This window comes from Balearica regulorum, chromosome 1 (genome assembly GCF_011004875.1).
Source record: "Balearica regulorum gibbericeps isolate bBalReg1 chromosome 1, bBalReg1.pri, whole genome shotgun sequence".
NCBI classification, from domain to species: Eukaryota; Metazoa; Chordata; class Aves; order Gruiformes; family Gruidae; genus Balearica; species Balearica regulorum.
The window spans coordinates 146825323-146842580 of NC_046184.1; the positions used below are offsets into that span (position 1 = coordinate 146825323).

Genomic DNA, 17258 nt, shown 5'->3' on the forward strand with positions numbered 1-17258 from the left:
GTGACAAACCGTTCTTAATTCCATTAAAGAATGCAATTTTTATACAGAAAGGTGAAGATAACATTATGAAATCAACAATATCACAGTGAACGACATAAGGGTTTCCTTAATAGGCTTTGTTTCAAGTAACACATAGGTTAAGTTGAGAACTGTTAAGCAGTGTCTAAAAAGCAGAAGCATCCATTGAGAAGATCGTGTGTTAAATTCTAATAATCTATATAACTACAACTTCTCCAAACATAAAAATAAATTCCTCTCTAGATAAATTTAAAGAAACTGATTTAACTGCTATTTTTCAACATTTTATGCCTATCGGTATGACATTTTCAAGCAACCTGATAGGTAACTTTTACCTACCTGGCTTCATAACTACAAGAAGCTATTTCAGCCATGGACAGTACAGTGAGATTGAAGTCAGCTCCATTCACATGTGTGCAATCCGGATGCTCCCAGACTGATGAGTCCAGCTTATCAGGTACTCTAATTTCTGCTTGGAAAATAATATTTATAGTTGGGTTTATGTTATTTTTCTTCAGAGTTCAACAGAATGAATGGAAATAAAATAAAAATTATGGGTTTTATTTTATACAATTTCTATACTGCTACCTGTTGATGAAGAGGTTCTTAATACTATATTGATTCAAATCATGGTCCAGAAAAAAACCCAACAACCCAGAGACACTCTCCCCTCCCCTCATCACAATCTCTCTCTGCAGACAGGTCTGTATCTATTAGTAAGAATAATATTAGGCTACAGAAAAATTCTGTTTCTGTTTTCCCCCAAATTACTAGACAGCAGCTTGTTGGTGACTAAATACACTATATCGTAACATAAGACTGATCTCAGCTTTAATGACAATAAAAACAATTAAACACTTGAGGCTAACTGCTATAACTGCTATAACCATACCCTGTAACAAATAAAAGACACTCAAAAATTTACCAACTGCTTGGCTGCACAAGACACTTAGCTACACTCCTTTTTACAAAAAGCACAACTACCACCAGAACACAGAAATTAAATTCAGAATACAAACCCACTTTTTATCATACTTACAACTCCTTACTTAAAACTATATTTCTAATAATCTAGATACCACAAAGTGATTTTTAAGAAGTCAAATAATAACCAGAATGCTAATTAGCTTAAATTAAAAAACACTAGCTAGAAACTTCTATTTCTTTTAACAAATTGACAAAACTTCTGCTCTTACTTCCTAATAAATCTCTTATTAGGATATGTCAACTTCTTTCAGATATCACCATAAACTTATCTTGGATCAAAATGATACAATTAAAAATACTGCAATCCCAGACTTAAAACAAGACAGACCTTCCCTGATTCTATAAAACTTTACTGCATGGTCTTAAATAAATTGTAAAGAGTCCTCCAGGCCCACTGCATACTAGGTACTAGAACCGAATTCTGTGACACTGAATACTGGAATCGAGTAAAGCATTTTCTATTCCTCTCTATTTCAGTTTTTACACTATGTAAACCTTGAAGGATACATGCCTATACTCTAAATATAGATCAGCCTGAAAAAATGGCTAGATGCAAAAGCTACTGTGCCCTCCCAGACTCCCCATCAGAATCAAAACAACAAGGTATCATACAGACAAAAAGCTTCTATTTAGTAAAAATGAAATCCAATAGGTATGTTATAGTTCTTTTTCATTACTGTACTCTATTTAATACCATACACCTTTGTAATAGAATAAACAGGGAGTTTTCTTTAGAGCGCCACAATGCCTAGTTATATTTCATGCTACTAACAACTTACACACTGACAATTTGACTGAAAGGAAACATGGTGCTATGTGCACATATGAATAGTTATCAGACTAGAGAAAGTTTTGTAATGAGTGAGTGGAGACAGCACGGGTAGAGCCTGACTCATGCGAAAAAGTGCTTTTATTCAGCATTTCTGCTAAATTTGTGAACCTTCTTATATCTTAAATATTTTAATATATGATGAGCTCAGTGAGTTACCTAAGATGTCTGCAACTGAAAATTAGAGCAAAATTATGCCCCAAATAAAGATAAGAATGACAAGAACAATTTCTTTAGTCCATGCCTTCCTGTGCCCTGGCCTGAGATGATGATGTCATCTTGTCTATCTTCATTGGACTCGTCGACTTTTTCCACATCGCAGCAGAGCAGATCCCCCCATGAGCTGATGGAGTCACTTCATGTGAAATTCAGGGCAATGCAGAACACATTGTCCTCAATGGAAGGTAAGGTAGAGAACCTCTCATCAAAAGCTGGGAAACTAGACAGGCACATGGTGAATGTGGAGCAACGGATGGAGAAATCAGAGGCCAGGACCCAAGTCTGTGAAAAAGAAATCGCTGAGAATAAATCTGTGACTAATATGATGGTTAAAATCTGCTGCTCTTTAGAATGAAAAAGGGAGATAGTAGGGTTGAGGGAAAGGAAGCCTAGAAAACATTCACATCTTGGGCATCCTGGCCATGGAAAAGAGACCCCAAACTATGAATCCTGATTAACATATGTTAATCTTCTATCTTTAGAACATGAATGTTAAAGATGGCATGTATGTAGAGAAGTAATTTCTACTACCAGAAAGGATATCTCCAATTTGGAGATTTAGGGTGAGACTGAAAGCAAAGTTTTTAAATTTAAAAGTTATACATTTGGATGAATTCAAACAAGAAAAAGAAAGTATTCCATAAAGATTCAAGAATCTATTGACACTAGATATTTGTCTAGCAATGCAGATAAAAGGCAGGAATCAGTATCACTAAAGAAGTAATTTGCAAAAAAAAAGAAGTAGGTGAAGCAGCAGAATTCAGTATTTGGTCAAAAGTGATAAGGGTTTTGTTTTGTTTAAATTTTTTTAACATTTTTTTTTTTTAATTTGGAACATTTTTTCTAATAAGCAAGACCTGGAGAAGGCAAAAATCAGAGAACAGCCTGGAAAGCATGAAGCATCAAAAAATGAAGTGGGTTCCACGTTGAAGCATGGATGTAAAAAATATGCTCATGTTCAAAGTTGGTCCCAACTACCTTTTTATTTCATTTATATAACATGTCCCCAAACAGAGTTGTGTACATTTAACAGTATAATTTAGCATTCTGTATTTTGATATTTTAGAAAAAGTACTCTTCCATGTGATAAATGTACCTACGGGGCCATATTTACCTCTGGCATGGCACAATTAAACGCGTGCAGTGAAGTGCTTCACATACACTTTCTAAGATACTGTGATGTAAGAAAAGCCTAACCTGCAATTTCATCTTTTCATCTAAGACCATAACTAAATGTAATTTCTTTTCCCCAAAAGGAAGACAAGCCATGTACTTATGAGAACGCAAGCAGAAACAACAGGTTGTATTTTTGTTGATAAAAACATCGTACACGGAGATAAAAATTAATAAAGAGACTAAAAAATAATATGAACTGCAACTAATGAGATAGAGACCATAAAAAGAGAGTTAGGAAAAAATCCTTTCACCAAAACAGGTTGTACAATCTATCAAGAAAGGAAGAGCTAGCTGCCTGCCTGTGTGCAAGCCAGTGAGATTGGATGCTGACGTTAAAGAAATGAATGTGTGGATATTCAGAAAAAGCTGCTGCAGTAAGAAACTGAGTTTGTTCTACAATGAGGCTGAAATCTGCTGTACTCTTAAGCAACAAATATAGTAGAAGAGATACTACTGAATTTGTGATTCACAAAGAACACGCTAGATATCAGCTACACTTCTGTAATTTAACTGCCCACTCTCCAAGCATCACTTGATTGTATGAAGTCACACTCTTATCCAGTGTAAGGTCCTAATAAAAGTTATGAAGTCACTGTATAAAAAAACTGAACTACCAAAAAATGGTTCATACACAAGCTATACTACAGAAAATTCAACTCCATAAAAACCACAGCTATCTTTGCAACGCACTTATATATGGCACTGCAAACAACACAGCAGAAGCTAAGCCTGGAGCATCCTGAAAAGTCCTTAAAAAGTTAAAGGCCAGTGGGTTCCACAAACATATATTCTACCTCAGTTTTGAAGTGTTCTTAAACTACAGCAAAAAGACACATAAAACGGCATTACTTTCTATAATACCTTGTTTCCAAAAGTCTTTGAAAATTAGGAGGACTTATTAGTAGGGGTTTTCTTAAGTACTAACATTTCAGAAACAACCAGGGAGGAACAACCTGTCTTTTTCTACTTCTTGTTTCAACAAAATAACTTACTGAAGTGTAAACTTTGTAACAATAGTACTTGCTACCACAAGGTTGGTAAAAAGTGCATATACAAGGGGCAAAAGAGAAACTCAACTTCCAAATCTGAACTGAAATTAAATAGCAGCTGCCCCTTGTATATGCACTTTTTACCAACTTTGTGGTAAAAACTAAGTTTCAAGCTGATTAACCAGACTGCTGAAGAAAAAAAGAGAAACAAGTTGCCAATGTTTAGCAATATACTTTCTCATACTAAATGCAGTTCAGGTGGTATAATAGAACTTGTTGGTGAAAGTATGTTTTGTTTACATTAGTATACTACTACTTCAGTTCACAGAAAGTAAGAAATTTCTGAGTAAGGAATTCTCACACTACAACAGATGCCTTGGTTTTGAGGAAACAAAGTACTGAAGAAACAGAACTCATGGAAGTTGCACAGACCTTCCAGAAACCTAAAATGCTCTAAGAACCACCCAAATTAACTCATTGTACACAGATACTGTACACATGCAATTCAAAAGCCAACTTCAAACAATCAATTTCTCACTGGCCATGTGCTGTCATTTCTACTTTTATAGTAAAAAAAAATTAGTAGCCTTTTAAAATTTATTTTTGTACCTTCTTCTCTAGAATAGAATTACTCAGAACAAAGTGATCCCAGACAAGCTGTATTTATTTCTTATTTTAAAAAACTACTTAACATTATATCTTATACTCAACCTCAGTGAAAGTGAGTATACCCAAAAAATATTCTAAAATAATTCACTCATACTAAGTAAAGCTAATGAAACAAGAAGTCGTAGTGGCATATTATTACTGAGGCCACAGAGCACCATGTTGTCCAAAAACATTTCCTTTCTGAAATGCCCCACATGAAAAAACCAAATTTATCCACTTTGCACTTTATTGATAATTTTAAGGAAAAAGTATTCAATAACAAAAACTAAAAACATATAGACAAACAAACAAACAGACGACTTATCTGTACCTGCTTTGCCATTCAATAGCTTGTTCTGGTAATATTGCTGTTCAAGCTGGGGGTTTGCACCAGGGCGCAGTGGTGCCTTTCCTGCACCTCTGTTACTAGTAACAGCTACTGGTTTTCCTATGGAGAAGAAATGCATGTACTTAGTAAGTCAACATCTATAATAGCTTACATTTTATTAATAGAACTACGGTAAGATCATAAAGATGTCTGCTTTATTTTTTTATAATTTATTTTAAGCTTATACACTCTTACAGCATTAAGGAGGAAACAGCTATGAAAGCAACTTTGCATTGTGACTATGAATTTGCTGCCTTAATTGCAGTCACGTGTAAAGAAGAAAAGCTTTTAAAGAGTGAAAACACAGCCATACTAGTTTGTCTTTAATAAAAAGTATAAATGGAAGCTGTTAAACTTCACCAACGCCCTAATGATTCATTAGTTTAAGACAAAGCAAACACTGTACTGATTTTAAATACTTTATCATGTTTATTAGCTTAAGTAAACTAGAAAAGTATACACATACCAACACACTCAGTTCCACTTGCTTAATTAACTGTACCAAATACAATCTTTAGTAAACTTTTGACTTTTTAGTAATACCAACACCTCCATAATTTTTCTACAGGAAGCTAATTTATGCACTGAAAGTTCTGGCAGACTTCCGTGGAACAGAAAAAATAATTGCAGAAAAGTCCTAGGTTCTTTATATTCCAATAATGGAATTTGAAACTTGGCAGGAAATAAAGTTCTAAAGACCCAAACATATCAGGAGTGTCTTTGATACAGTTGCTCCTGCCTTTGGGCAGAAGAGAGCAAAGGAATTGTATATAAAGCTTACTCTTCTTTCCCAAGGTCTACGACAGCTGGGTGTCAGATGGTCACCACTGCACCAAATCTTCAGACTTGTGCATCACCAAAGTTCAGTGTTTGCATGGAACAACTAGTATCTCCATTTCTGAATGGTACACTTGTAAAAAAACCTACCAAAACTCGCTAACTCTTCCTATGCCCTAAGTATGATCACACAACTTGGTCTTCTAAATGCCAACTGAGTAGTTCATCCTCCTGGTCTTACAATACATGTGTAAGAGCTTAGACAGAAAAGGGAAGGAGAAGCAAATTTCCCTTGAAAAAGATGAATCAGGCAAAGAGACAATTAATTCTCAGCTTTGACCTTTCTACTTTTCTAGTTAAACAATCTCCTTACATTACTTCAGGAAAATTATTAGAATTTTTTTTTTTTAACAGAGAGTGACCAAAACCCACTTTTGGTACAACTAGAATTTGATCTCCCATTTCTAATATGGCAGATTTACGTTTCAATAAGATTTGTGCAATATTATAGAGAATGGTTACTCCAGATTTTACTTCTCTCTTCTTACTTTAGATATTGAAAGCAGACAGCAAGGAGAATTCCAGTTCTCTCTTCCACTTGCTTTTGGATTGTGAGAAAGTAAGCAGGAATATGAAAGTTGCGTGGTCTATCAAAGATGCCAGGAAAAAAGATTAACATGCAAAGTTCATTTTCTAAGTGTGCAAGTTTGGTTTTGCTTTTAAAGGCTCAACTGAGTAAACTGTAACACGTAGAATTAAATACTGACCTTTGAGATCTGGTCTATTTCGGATAGCCACAGACACAAAGAAGCAATCCATATCCACGTGCATTATACAGCTCTGTGGCTTGGCTGAACTCGCAACAGACACATTACCTAGTATGAAGATACACCAACAGAAAACTTGAACCCTAATTTATACCCTTTGGTACTACTCACAGTAGTCATCAACGACTATTATCAAGTTTTTACCACCTTAAAATATAAAGATTTTTGTTTCTTCTCACAAAAAAAGATACTCACATTTACAAAATTCTCAGAGAAATGTAAACATAAACAGTAGACAAAGAGCCTAAACAATGCATCAACTTAAATTTTCTATTTTATTTTCTCATAATTAACACCTTCTACCTAACAAGTTCTCCCAATGCAAGGAGATCTTAATTTCGCTATGTTAACACTGAATCTGAAACAGAGAACTTCATGTCTTTTTGTTCATCAATCACAAGACTCTTCAAAAGATAAAAAAAAATTTAGCTGCACTAAGAGCTACGATTAATTCTTCATGAAACACACCAAAATTAGTTTTAAACCTCCCATGCAATTGATTTTGTCATTGCTGTACCTACACTCATGCAAACATTCAGCAGATGAGCAAGACAGCTCCAGGACTGAAAAACTTACATGCCTAAAGCACTAGAAAACTTTTGTTGAGTATTCTAGAAGTTCGAGTATGCACGTCTATGTTGCTGACCTACCAGAAGAGGCTCTATCTAACAAAAAACCCCAACAAAACAAACAAAAAATCTTAATTCAAACAATGCATAAAGTGTAACAGTGAAAAAATACTACAATACATCAAGTGAATTGTTCTTCTTTACATCTGAGTTAATTGCTGAGTAATCAGAGAAACGTTTTTCTGTTTTTAGTAACTTACCATTTGAATTCATTCTTTGAAAAATAAGGGCTGTCCTACAAAGGGCATATTTACAAATCAAGTGATCAACTTAATGCTTAAGAAGTTGCTACTTGTCAACTGAAACAGTCATTAACTATTTGAATACTCTAGGCCAAATCAAAGAGAAAATAAAAATATATTAGCTTAAATCATATTTTGATTGAAAAAATACACATTAAGGTAGTTTGTAAGCTAACATGTTTTATAACTGGGGTGTCCTAGCATAAACACAGAATCAGTTACTTATCTAACAATAATTTTTTAGGATGTAGTAATTTATCGTCAAGCATATTTTCATATGATTACAAGTCAATATTTTTACAGCACAACAGAGTCAGAATCTCTTTGCTGGTACAGAGCTAGCCTTTTAATTGAATAAGACTGTAAATGAGAGATTCTAAAGATGCAAAATACTTTAGCTATACTTGTAACACTTTGCCTCTCACGCATTACATGTATTTTTTCATTTTGGCCCTTGATGTAATGACATAAAACATTTCTGTCACAAGCCAGGTTCAGAAGTCTCAACTGACACTGTTACTCATTTAAACAGACCCAGAGGTATATAAAACTCTTATTAAGAAAACAAACAAAAAAAAAAAAAAAAAAGAAAAAAAAGAAGATATTTTTAGTTCACTTCCAAATGTTATTCATTTTTTAAACTTTTCAAACTGAACTATAAGCAGCAAGGTTTTTTCTTTTTTCTTCTGTTTTTTTCCTTTAGATTTTCAAACAGCAATTATAGGCTTGTGTATTTATATGAATAGATAAATAGCATTTTTTCCCTTGATCAATCCACATATCTTGGTAAACTCAGGAATATTATTTCTACAAGGAAGAATTGAATATAACCCAGAGTATCACATTAAGTCACATTTTAAGTTAAATAGCCCAAACAATCAAAACCAAAAGCAGTTGGATCCTTTAGTTTTCAGTGCATCAAAGTCACCAAGCTTTTCCAGATAGCCTGACTATAATGTGAATACTGAATACTAACCTACTTAGTCTCAGTTAGACATTTAATGTACAAAGATATAAGGAACCTTCTCAACATAAACCTTCTTAAACAAGTATCTACCTGTGTCAGTTTTAAGTGCAGACCTGCCTGCTTTCCATTTTTTTAATTTTTCCCTTCCTGGAAAGACACCGCTGTTTTTTCTCTGCAGGTTGTTGACAAACTCTGTCAATTCACACTTCCACGTTGATATATGATGCAGTCTTGAATGTGAATAGAAGTCAGAAATAAAAGTACAATCTGAAGGTTTGGACACAGGTAAGGAAGCTGCCTTGCTAGGAGTAGGTACAGAAGTGCTTTTTGTGCTTGAAGGCCCCTGAACAGTGGAGTGGTGAGCACCATTTATTTTAGCATTACTGTGCAAAGATGAAGATGAGGATGAATTACTCATAGTCCTATGTGGATTCCACGAAAAGTCTGTATTTTTGTTGCTTTGCTGCAACTGCTGCGTTGTGCAGTCTCTAAAGTCAACCATGCCTTTTTCAGTCTTCCCCTCCTCCTGCACAGGGCCTGTAGAGAACCTACTTGCAACACCGTTGCCAGAGGGCACCAAGCAATCCTGTGTCTTTAAGGCACTGGTAGAAGTGTGTGTGTGTCCATTAAAAATGGCAGTGCTGTCTTTGTGAGACTGAATCCCATTTTGTTTCCGTCCAGGAAGGATCTCCTCCAGCTCCTTAAATCCAAAATCGTCACTTTCTTCTTCCTCTTCTTCATTCCAGCTACTTATTCCATTGGGTGTGATCTCATTTTCCATCTCACACTTTTTAATATGATTTCTGAAACAGATATGATTATTTAATAACATATCTTTCCTTTAAAAAAGGGCACATTTACAGGTAATTTCAAGTGCTAAGTATTTATCTTCCTAATTTTTATCAGTATATACTTGAGCAGTTTTTACATTCTCAAGACAATTATGTCAAACTCTGAGGCCATATTCTCTCAGTGTCACAAAATACTGTATTGCTGTACAAAAGATTTCACAGATTTGGTGTATTATTAACGCAGTACTACCAGGAGTTTACAGGGGAGTGATATCAGAAAAGCTATTTCCAAGGCCTTTAATTTGACCAGCAGTCCCCAATCGAATTACAATAAGTATTTATTTGTTAACAGAACTGTACTACCATGGACAGCATAAATGGTACAGGAATATACAAACCATCAGGAGTTATCTTTTTATCAAGAGACATCATTTTCCTTATGTAGTTACAAACAAAAAAAGAAAAAAAGAAAGTAGGCACAGAAAACTTCTATTTTTTACAAATTTACTTTAGATTAATGTGTTAGATTTACTTTATCTTCTCTCAAGGAAAAATCTGTCCAAGTTCTATAAATCAAACATATTCTTAATTCTTAGCTTTTGACAAAACCCCAAACAAGCTACTTTTTATATTTTAAGTATATAAACCAAAGTATTCTGCTACAAGTGCACTGACAATTTACATTTACTCTGACAGCATAGAGGCAAATTTTTAATTCAAAAAATTAACTCTGTAACAAACCCTAAGTGGAATTAAAAACAAAGTCTTCAAGAGTTGAGCATACTCTTGATCTGCTGAAAAAAATCCCAACCATTGCTCCCAACTCCCAAAGCTAGCAATTTAAGTACACAAAAAAATGTGGGAAATAATTAGCTATCCAGTATACCAGTGCAACAAGAAAGCAAATTAACTGTGACAACAATTTGATTAATATTATCACAATCAAACTATATTAAACATAGCATTTTTGAGGAGTTGCATAGTGGTATATCCAGTGGTACATATTTAGTATCAGTGGATAGGGCAGGCTTTTAAACTCAGGCTTTTCAGACTAAATTGATATTTTTTGAAGTCTGAATATTGTTGTCATTTAAAAAACATTAACAATGCAATAATAAGAGGTGACAGTGATTGTATCACTCATTGTTTAAAATATGGGTAAGAAATACTGCTTAGGATATTAATTTTATGGCATTGATTTTATTTTTCCTAAATATAGACAAATCCCATTCATGTAGTAAAGTCTCCTCAGCATTATGCAGAACTGGATTTTAAATAAATCAGTGGACTGTGGAAGACCACAGATCACCATTACAAATCAGAAAGTATAGCATCTTGTACAGTATCCTTGGCTCCTTTTTGAGTAGTAGCGTTGGACCAGATTACCTCCAGAGGTCTCTTCCAAACTCAGTCATTCCATAATTTTATGGTTCTTGCTTCTAAATACCAAATGTGCTTATGAAAAACATGCAGGAACCCTCTTAAAAAATCTACAGAATAGTCTGTTCAAGTGGAAGGTTTCTTTCCAAATTCCAATTCCTCTGCCAGTTAAGAGTTTTGTTGGTGCCTTCTGTTCTATTCCCTTCTCAAGGTCTTTCAGGAGAATTTTTTATATTGTAATAGGATTTTTTAATCCACCTTCTGAGAAAGACTTAAACCTTGGTGTTAGCACACATAAGGTATGCTGTGACTTTTTTTTTTTTTTAAAGAAGCTAAAGAAAGAACTTAACAACTAGTATGCATTTACATTTGTTCCCAGGCACCTTTAGCAAAAGTAATGAAACCATACCAGTTTTTTGTTTTTCAAATGAAGACCTCTTTTCAGTGTCTTCATTTAGACACTTTAGTTAGAATCCTTTAATGTATGCCTGTTGCTTCCATAAACATATGCTACATCCTAGGACTCCTAGGTCACGTTATCAAGCAAAGTGTGGTCCAAGGACTAGAGATAAGCCTTGGAGTCAAGGTAACTAGTTCTGTTCTCAACTATTTATACAGCTATACCTTATTTTTAAATGTCAGTGCCTCAGAGCTTACCTCTTATAAAGCTGAAATGAATTTTAAAAATTATATACAGTTATAAATGCAAACCCATTATCGCTGAACAATTAGCATCTGCATTACAAGATCAGAAATACTTACACCCTGTTGAGATCTTTAGCGATATTGCTTGGACCTGGCATGGCATCTTCAGGTTTGCATATGCTATTAAAGTTGAGACCTTTTTGAACACTTGACTGCTTTGTGTAAAGCTGATACGGAATGTGTGAGAGGAGACGTCCAGCTTTAATGCTGAAACAAAAAAAAAAAAAAAAAGGAACAGGTTACTGTTTAAGACAATTTTAAAAAAATTCAACTCTATGCCAAAAAATACCTAATGTACAATAAACTATTATTTTGGTCATTACCTTTTGCTGTTCTGCTACATGTACTTGCAGTCCCTACCAAAACCCCTTTCCCACTACTAATTGGATTGAACTGAAAAGTAATTTGTGATGTGGTGACTGGTACCTTAAAAGATATTTGCACAGTTGTGTTGGTCAGTCATCTACATCCATTTCTCTTCTCAAACTGACACACACAAAACCCAACTATTTAATTTCAAAACCAAAACAAACAATGCCCAGTCAAAAAAAAAAAAAAAAAAAAAAAAAAAAAAAGAAAAGAAAAGTGAGTGGTCCAGGTTATTCTAACTGAACATTGCTGACTGGGCTCTTTAACTTGGAACAGTGCAAATGCTGTGTTCCAAGCAAATTTGGGTAGAATTTGAAAGAGGTAAGCTAGGGTGTGGTTCACTATTAAAGAGAAACTACTTTTTCCATTCCAAAAGGATAATTACCCCTTCTTGTGAGAAAATCCACTGAAGAAAGCTAGACAGAAGAATAATTTCCAAACAGACTTTCCATAAATATCTACCACAATCATTCCAGTTCTGTCCTATGTGTTCCACTGTACCTCCCTGTCGTGGTTTAACCCCAGCAGGTAACCAAGCACCACCAAGCCACTTGCTCACTCCTCCCTCCCCAAGGGGATGGGGAGGAGAATGGAAAAAAACCTCGTGGGTTGAGATAAAGACAGTTTAATAGGATAACAAAGGAAGAGAATAATAATAATAGTACTAAAAATAATAACAATACAAGTGATGCACAAATGCAATTGCTCACCACATGTGAAAGGAAAAAAAAATTAAAAATCCAATGCCCAGTCTGTTTCTGAGCAGCAAATCTGCCTCCAAGCAGCTTCCCCAGTTTATATGCTGAGCATGATTTTCTATGGTAGGGAATATCCCTTTGGCCAGTCTGGGCCAGCTGTCCTGGCTGTGCTCTCCTGGCTCCTTGTGTACCTGGCAGGGCGTGAGAAGTTGAAAAGTCCTTGACTTAGTGTGAGCACTACAACTACCTAGCAATATCTAAAAATATAAGTGTGTTATCAACATTATTCTCATACTAGATCTAAACCACAGCACTATACTGGCTACTAGAAAGAAAATTAACTCTCTCAGCCAAAACCAGCACACTCCCTCTTATTTTTCTTCTTCCACTGAAACTGCAATTATACTTCAATAACTGCTAAATTCCATAGGGAAGTCACGGACTTTGAAGTGGAATCCTCTCAAAAATACACCACAGCGTGATTTCATTTCTCCATCTCGATGACTGTTGCTGGCAATAGAGATAACAGCCTTCCCAGCCTATGCTCCACCTCTTCTTCACATACAACTCTTCATATTGAACACTAGGTCAGAGATGCTGAAACTTCTTTCAGCACAGGAACCTCTCTCATATCAAAAAAGCTTAATATTAGTGTTCAGTTTTGAAAATACAATTGGATTCAAATTTTTAAAGATAATTTAGCTCAGTGACAGATACTGTTTTTCTGTTCTTCAACACCTGAACGTTCTCTTCGAGATGTGCTTTTTAACTAGCTCAAATCTGTACTACTGTCAAGGGAGCTGGACAGTGGAACAGAAGCCCTTAGGAGCTTTCTTGCTGCAATTAGAGAAGAATATAGTGGAAGATCACATTTCCCAGTTAGATAAATTTAAACTAGTTAGCATACACATAGAGACTTGGTAAGGTTTCTATGGGAATGGGATAGTAAAAACAGCCTTAAAAATCTATCAATTAAATACTGTTTGATACACAAATACATAGCATTCATAAAGGAACATCACTTACATTAAACATTGCCAGAGTTAAAAATACACACGGTAGAGCTACAAAGCTTTCTTGTACAGAAAGTGGTGCTGTAGCAACTAAGCTTTTACAATGTCTGGTTAGACTGTTTTCCATATCACTGCGTGAACGTGGGTGCATAACAACCCAGGTAATACTTTAACATCACTACTGCAATTTCAAGATGATACACACACCACCCCCCCATTTATTTAACATCTTGTTCATGCTAAGATTTTAGCTACTGGAGTAGCTGCATTACTAGATCAATACATAGTTGGTTTGTTGGTTTTGGGTTTTTTTTTCCATGAAGATGCAGCAATGGGAATCCTATTCATCATTCAATATCTTTCCCCATTCCACACTCCCTGGATCACAGAATTCATAATCACTACAAAAATTAGGTTGGAAAGGACCTCTAGAGGTCTGTAGTCCAAACTGTTCAAAGCAGGTTATCTTTAAGTTAGATCAGGTCGCCTAGGATAAGTCCACCCAAATTTTGAATATCTCCAAGGGCAGAGATTCCACAACCTCTCTAGGCAGCTGTTTCACTGTTTACTCTCTTTCACTGTGAAAAATCTTTTCCTTATACTCAAAATTTTCTTTGCTGCAACTTGCAACTATTGCCTCTTGTCCTCTTGCTGTGCATCTTGAAGAAAAATCTGGCTCTGCACACTCTGCAACAAAAGCCAACAATCAGATGTCTGCTCTCCCAGCAGAACAAAACCAGCTTCCTCAGCCTCTCCTCATATATCACACTCCAAGCCCCTATTCATGTTGGTAGCTCTCCAATGAACTCACTTGTTTGTCAGTATCTTTCTTGTACTGAGAAGCCTCAAATCAGACACGGAACTCCAGATGTAGCTTCAGAAGTGCCAGACTGGAAGAATCACTTCTCCTGCTGTCTATGGTCTTGCTAATGCAACTCTGTATGCTGTTACCTTTTATCTCCACAAGGGCACAACTGCTGCCCCATGGTTAACTTGTAGTCTACCAGGACCCTCACGTCCTTCCTTACAAGGGTGTGTCATAGCCAGTGAGTGCCTAGCCTGCCCAGTTGCACAGAATTAATTCTGTCCCATGTGTAGGACTCTGCATTTGACTTTGTTGAATTTCATAAAGTTTCTGTCATCCCATTCTTCCAGTTTGTTGAGACTCTCCAAAGGCCAGCCCCGCTCTCCAGTATATCAGCCGTCCCCTTCTATTTGCTGTCCTCCACAAACCTGCTGAAAGTACTTTCCACTGCATCACCATGTGCACATTGTCAACGAAGACATTAAGCTGCATCTGCCTCAGTATTAACCCTCCATAAATGCTACTTGTAACCATTTGCTAGTTCAACTCTGAACTGCTGAGCACTACTGTCTGAGCCAGGCAGTTTAGAGTCAGTTCTTCACCCAGCTAGCAGCCCGCTATCCAATCCATATCTCCCCAATTAGACTAAAAGAATGCAATGAGGAACTGTGTCAAAAGCCCTGCTGTAGTCAAAGCAAATTATATCTACTGCTCTACTGTCATCCAGTCATCTCACCACAGAAGACAACCAGGCTGGTCCAGCATGATTTGCCACTCTCGATAGAGCTTCCAGGAAGGTATCTTCCATAGTCTTCAGTGACTGTGGTGAAGCTGATCACAATGCAGTTCTCTGGATCCTTCTTTCCCTTTCTGGAGATAGGCACAACATTTGCCTTTTATCCAGTACTCTGGAAAATCTCATCTGATTGCCATGAATTTTCAAAGATGACAGAGAACTAACTGTGTAGCACTGATATCAGCCAGCTTCTTCAGCTCCCTTGGAGGCATTCAATCTGGTACTGTAGAGTTGTGTGTGTCATGTTTCCTTAAGTGAACCATAGTTTACACTTCCTATACCTTTGGTAGCATTTCTTTTCTCCAAACTCTGCCACTAGGCAGACAGGCCTTCAAGGCATGAAAATACTAGACCTTGCCTCTAAACAATGAAGAAAAGGCAGTACTGAGTACCTCAACTTTTTCCATATTCTTTCTCATGAGGTTGCCCCACTATTCAACAGCAGGCCTGCTCCATTTGCTTCCCACATAGCTATAAAAGCCACCTCCTTCCCCTTCAATGCTTTGCTAGTTTCCAAAAAAAGTTACCATGTTAAAGTAACGTGGCATCTCTTCTGAAAGCTGTACTGTTTTAAGACTGGTAGCTTTTATTTATTCTAATATTTTGCATTCTAAATCCTCATCAGAAAAAGAAAATGAAGTGCAATGTACCAGACCAACTTTTTTTTTCCTGGGGAAATGATTATAAATTATTTTTGTCACATTTGTGTTAGATTAACACAGATCTTCAAGAAAAACATTCCTCAATCCGAAAATCAAAAAAAGAAATCTACAAATTCTACTGGTAGCTTGTTTTAGTGTTTAGTTATCCTCAATCTCTGAAAAGTGATTTTATTATAAACATTGAACAATGTTCGTTAAAAGAATATTCCAATTTGAAAAGTCAAGCTCTCAGATTAGGTTACATGAAAATTTAAACCACCTAAGTAACCTTAATTTGGCTTCCATTGGACATTATTGTGCAACAACCTTTCCAAGATACATAGTTGTGTTGTGTATTTTTCAAATAAAGGAAGGATTTAGAAAGGAGGTCTGCCTGCAAGTGTCTTCCCTCATTTGTTGCAGAAATGGAGAGGTAGCAAAGGGGAGTGCAGAAAGAACGATTTCGTCGCTGAAGCAAGCACATATTACTCTGCGATACTGGATTTTGCAACTACTGTTACCACAAGATCTCTATGTGATGCTAATTAAACCAAAATTCTAGAGCTACTTGCATTTAACAACAGGTTTATGAGAGTCTGACTTTAGACCACAGTTGAGAATGTTCACAGTTTAGAACACACAAAGCTTTTAATGTGGCAATAAACTTCAAAACATGCCTTACCATTATTGCATAAGTAACTCTGAATCATCTTATCTTACATAGTTCACATGGCATATTCCAAATTATTGACATTTTTGGCATTTTACCTTAATGTCTTTTTGGTGACTCTCAAACAAAAAATGAAAATAATAGCCATTGTAATAAGTGCCGTGGGAAGTTCATTAATCTTTGGAAAGCAGACAGATGTTATAGTGATAAGCACCAATAAAAGACAGGAATTAATTATTCATTCTATTATCAGCAAAGAATTTGAGTCACATGCAGTAAGGAAGGAACATGTTTACAGAGACAAGAAGCAAAATACGAGACAATGAATTAGCAATTTGCGACCTGAATTCAATCTTTTCTGTGAAGAGAATGTGGCAGGTACCATAGTGAAAGCAGCCCTGAGGAGGACGACTTGGGGGTATTTGATGAGAAGCTCAACATGAGCCAGCAATGTGCACTTGCAGCCAAGAAAGCCAACGGTGTCCTGGGCTGCATCAAAAGAGGCATGACCAGCAGGTTGAGGGAGGTGATCCTGCCCCTCTACTCCGCTCTGGTGAGACCCCACCTGGAGTACTGCGTCCAGCCTTGGGGGGCGCAGTACAAGAGAGACATGGAGCTGTTGGAGCGAGTCCAGAGGAGGGCCACGAAGCTGATCAGAGGGCTGGAGCACCTCTCCTATGAGGACAGGCTGAGA

At 36.2% G+C, this 17258-nt stretch overlaps 1 protein-coding gene across 1 annotated transcript in view; it reads right to left on the reverse strand.

Moving 5' to 3' along the window:
• Positions 1–17258, reverse strand: part of REV1 (REV1 DNA directed polymerase) — a 65061-nt gene that overhangs the window by 26748 nt on the left and 21055 nt on the right. The window contains 5 exon segments of the mRNA XM_075737996.1: positions 358–487; positions 5198–5314; positions 6799–6906; positions 8787–9499; positions 11630–11779. Coding sequence (XP_075594111.1) covers positions 358–487; positions 5198–5314; positions 6799–6906; positions 8787–9499; positions 11630–11779 — 1218 coding nt within the window.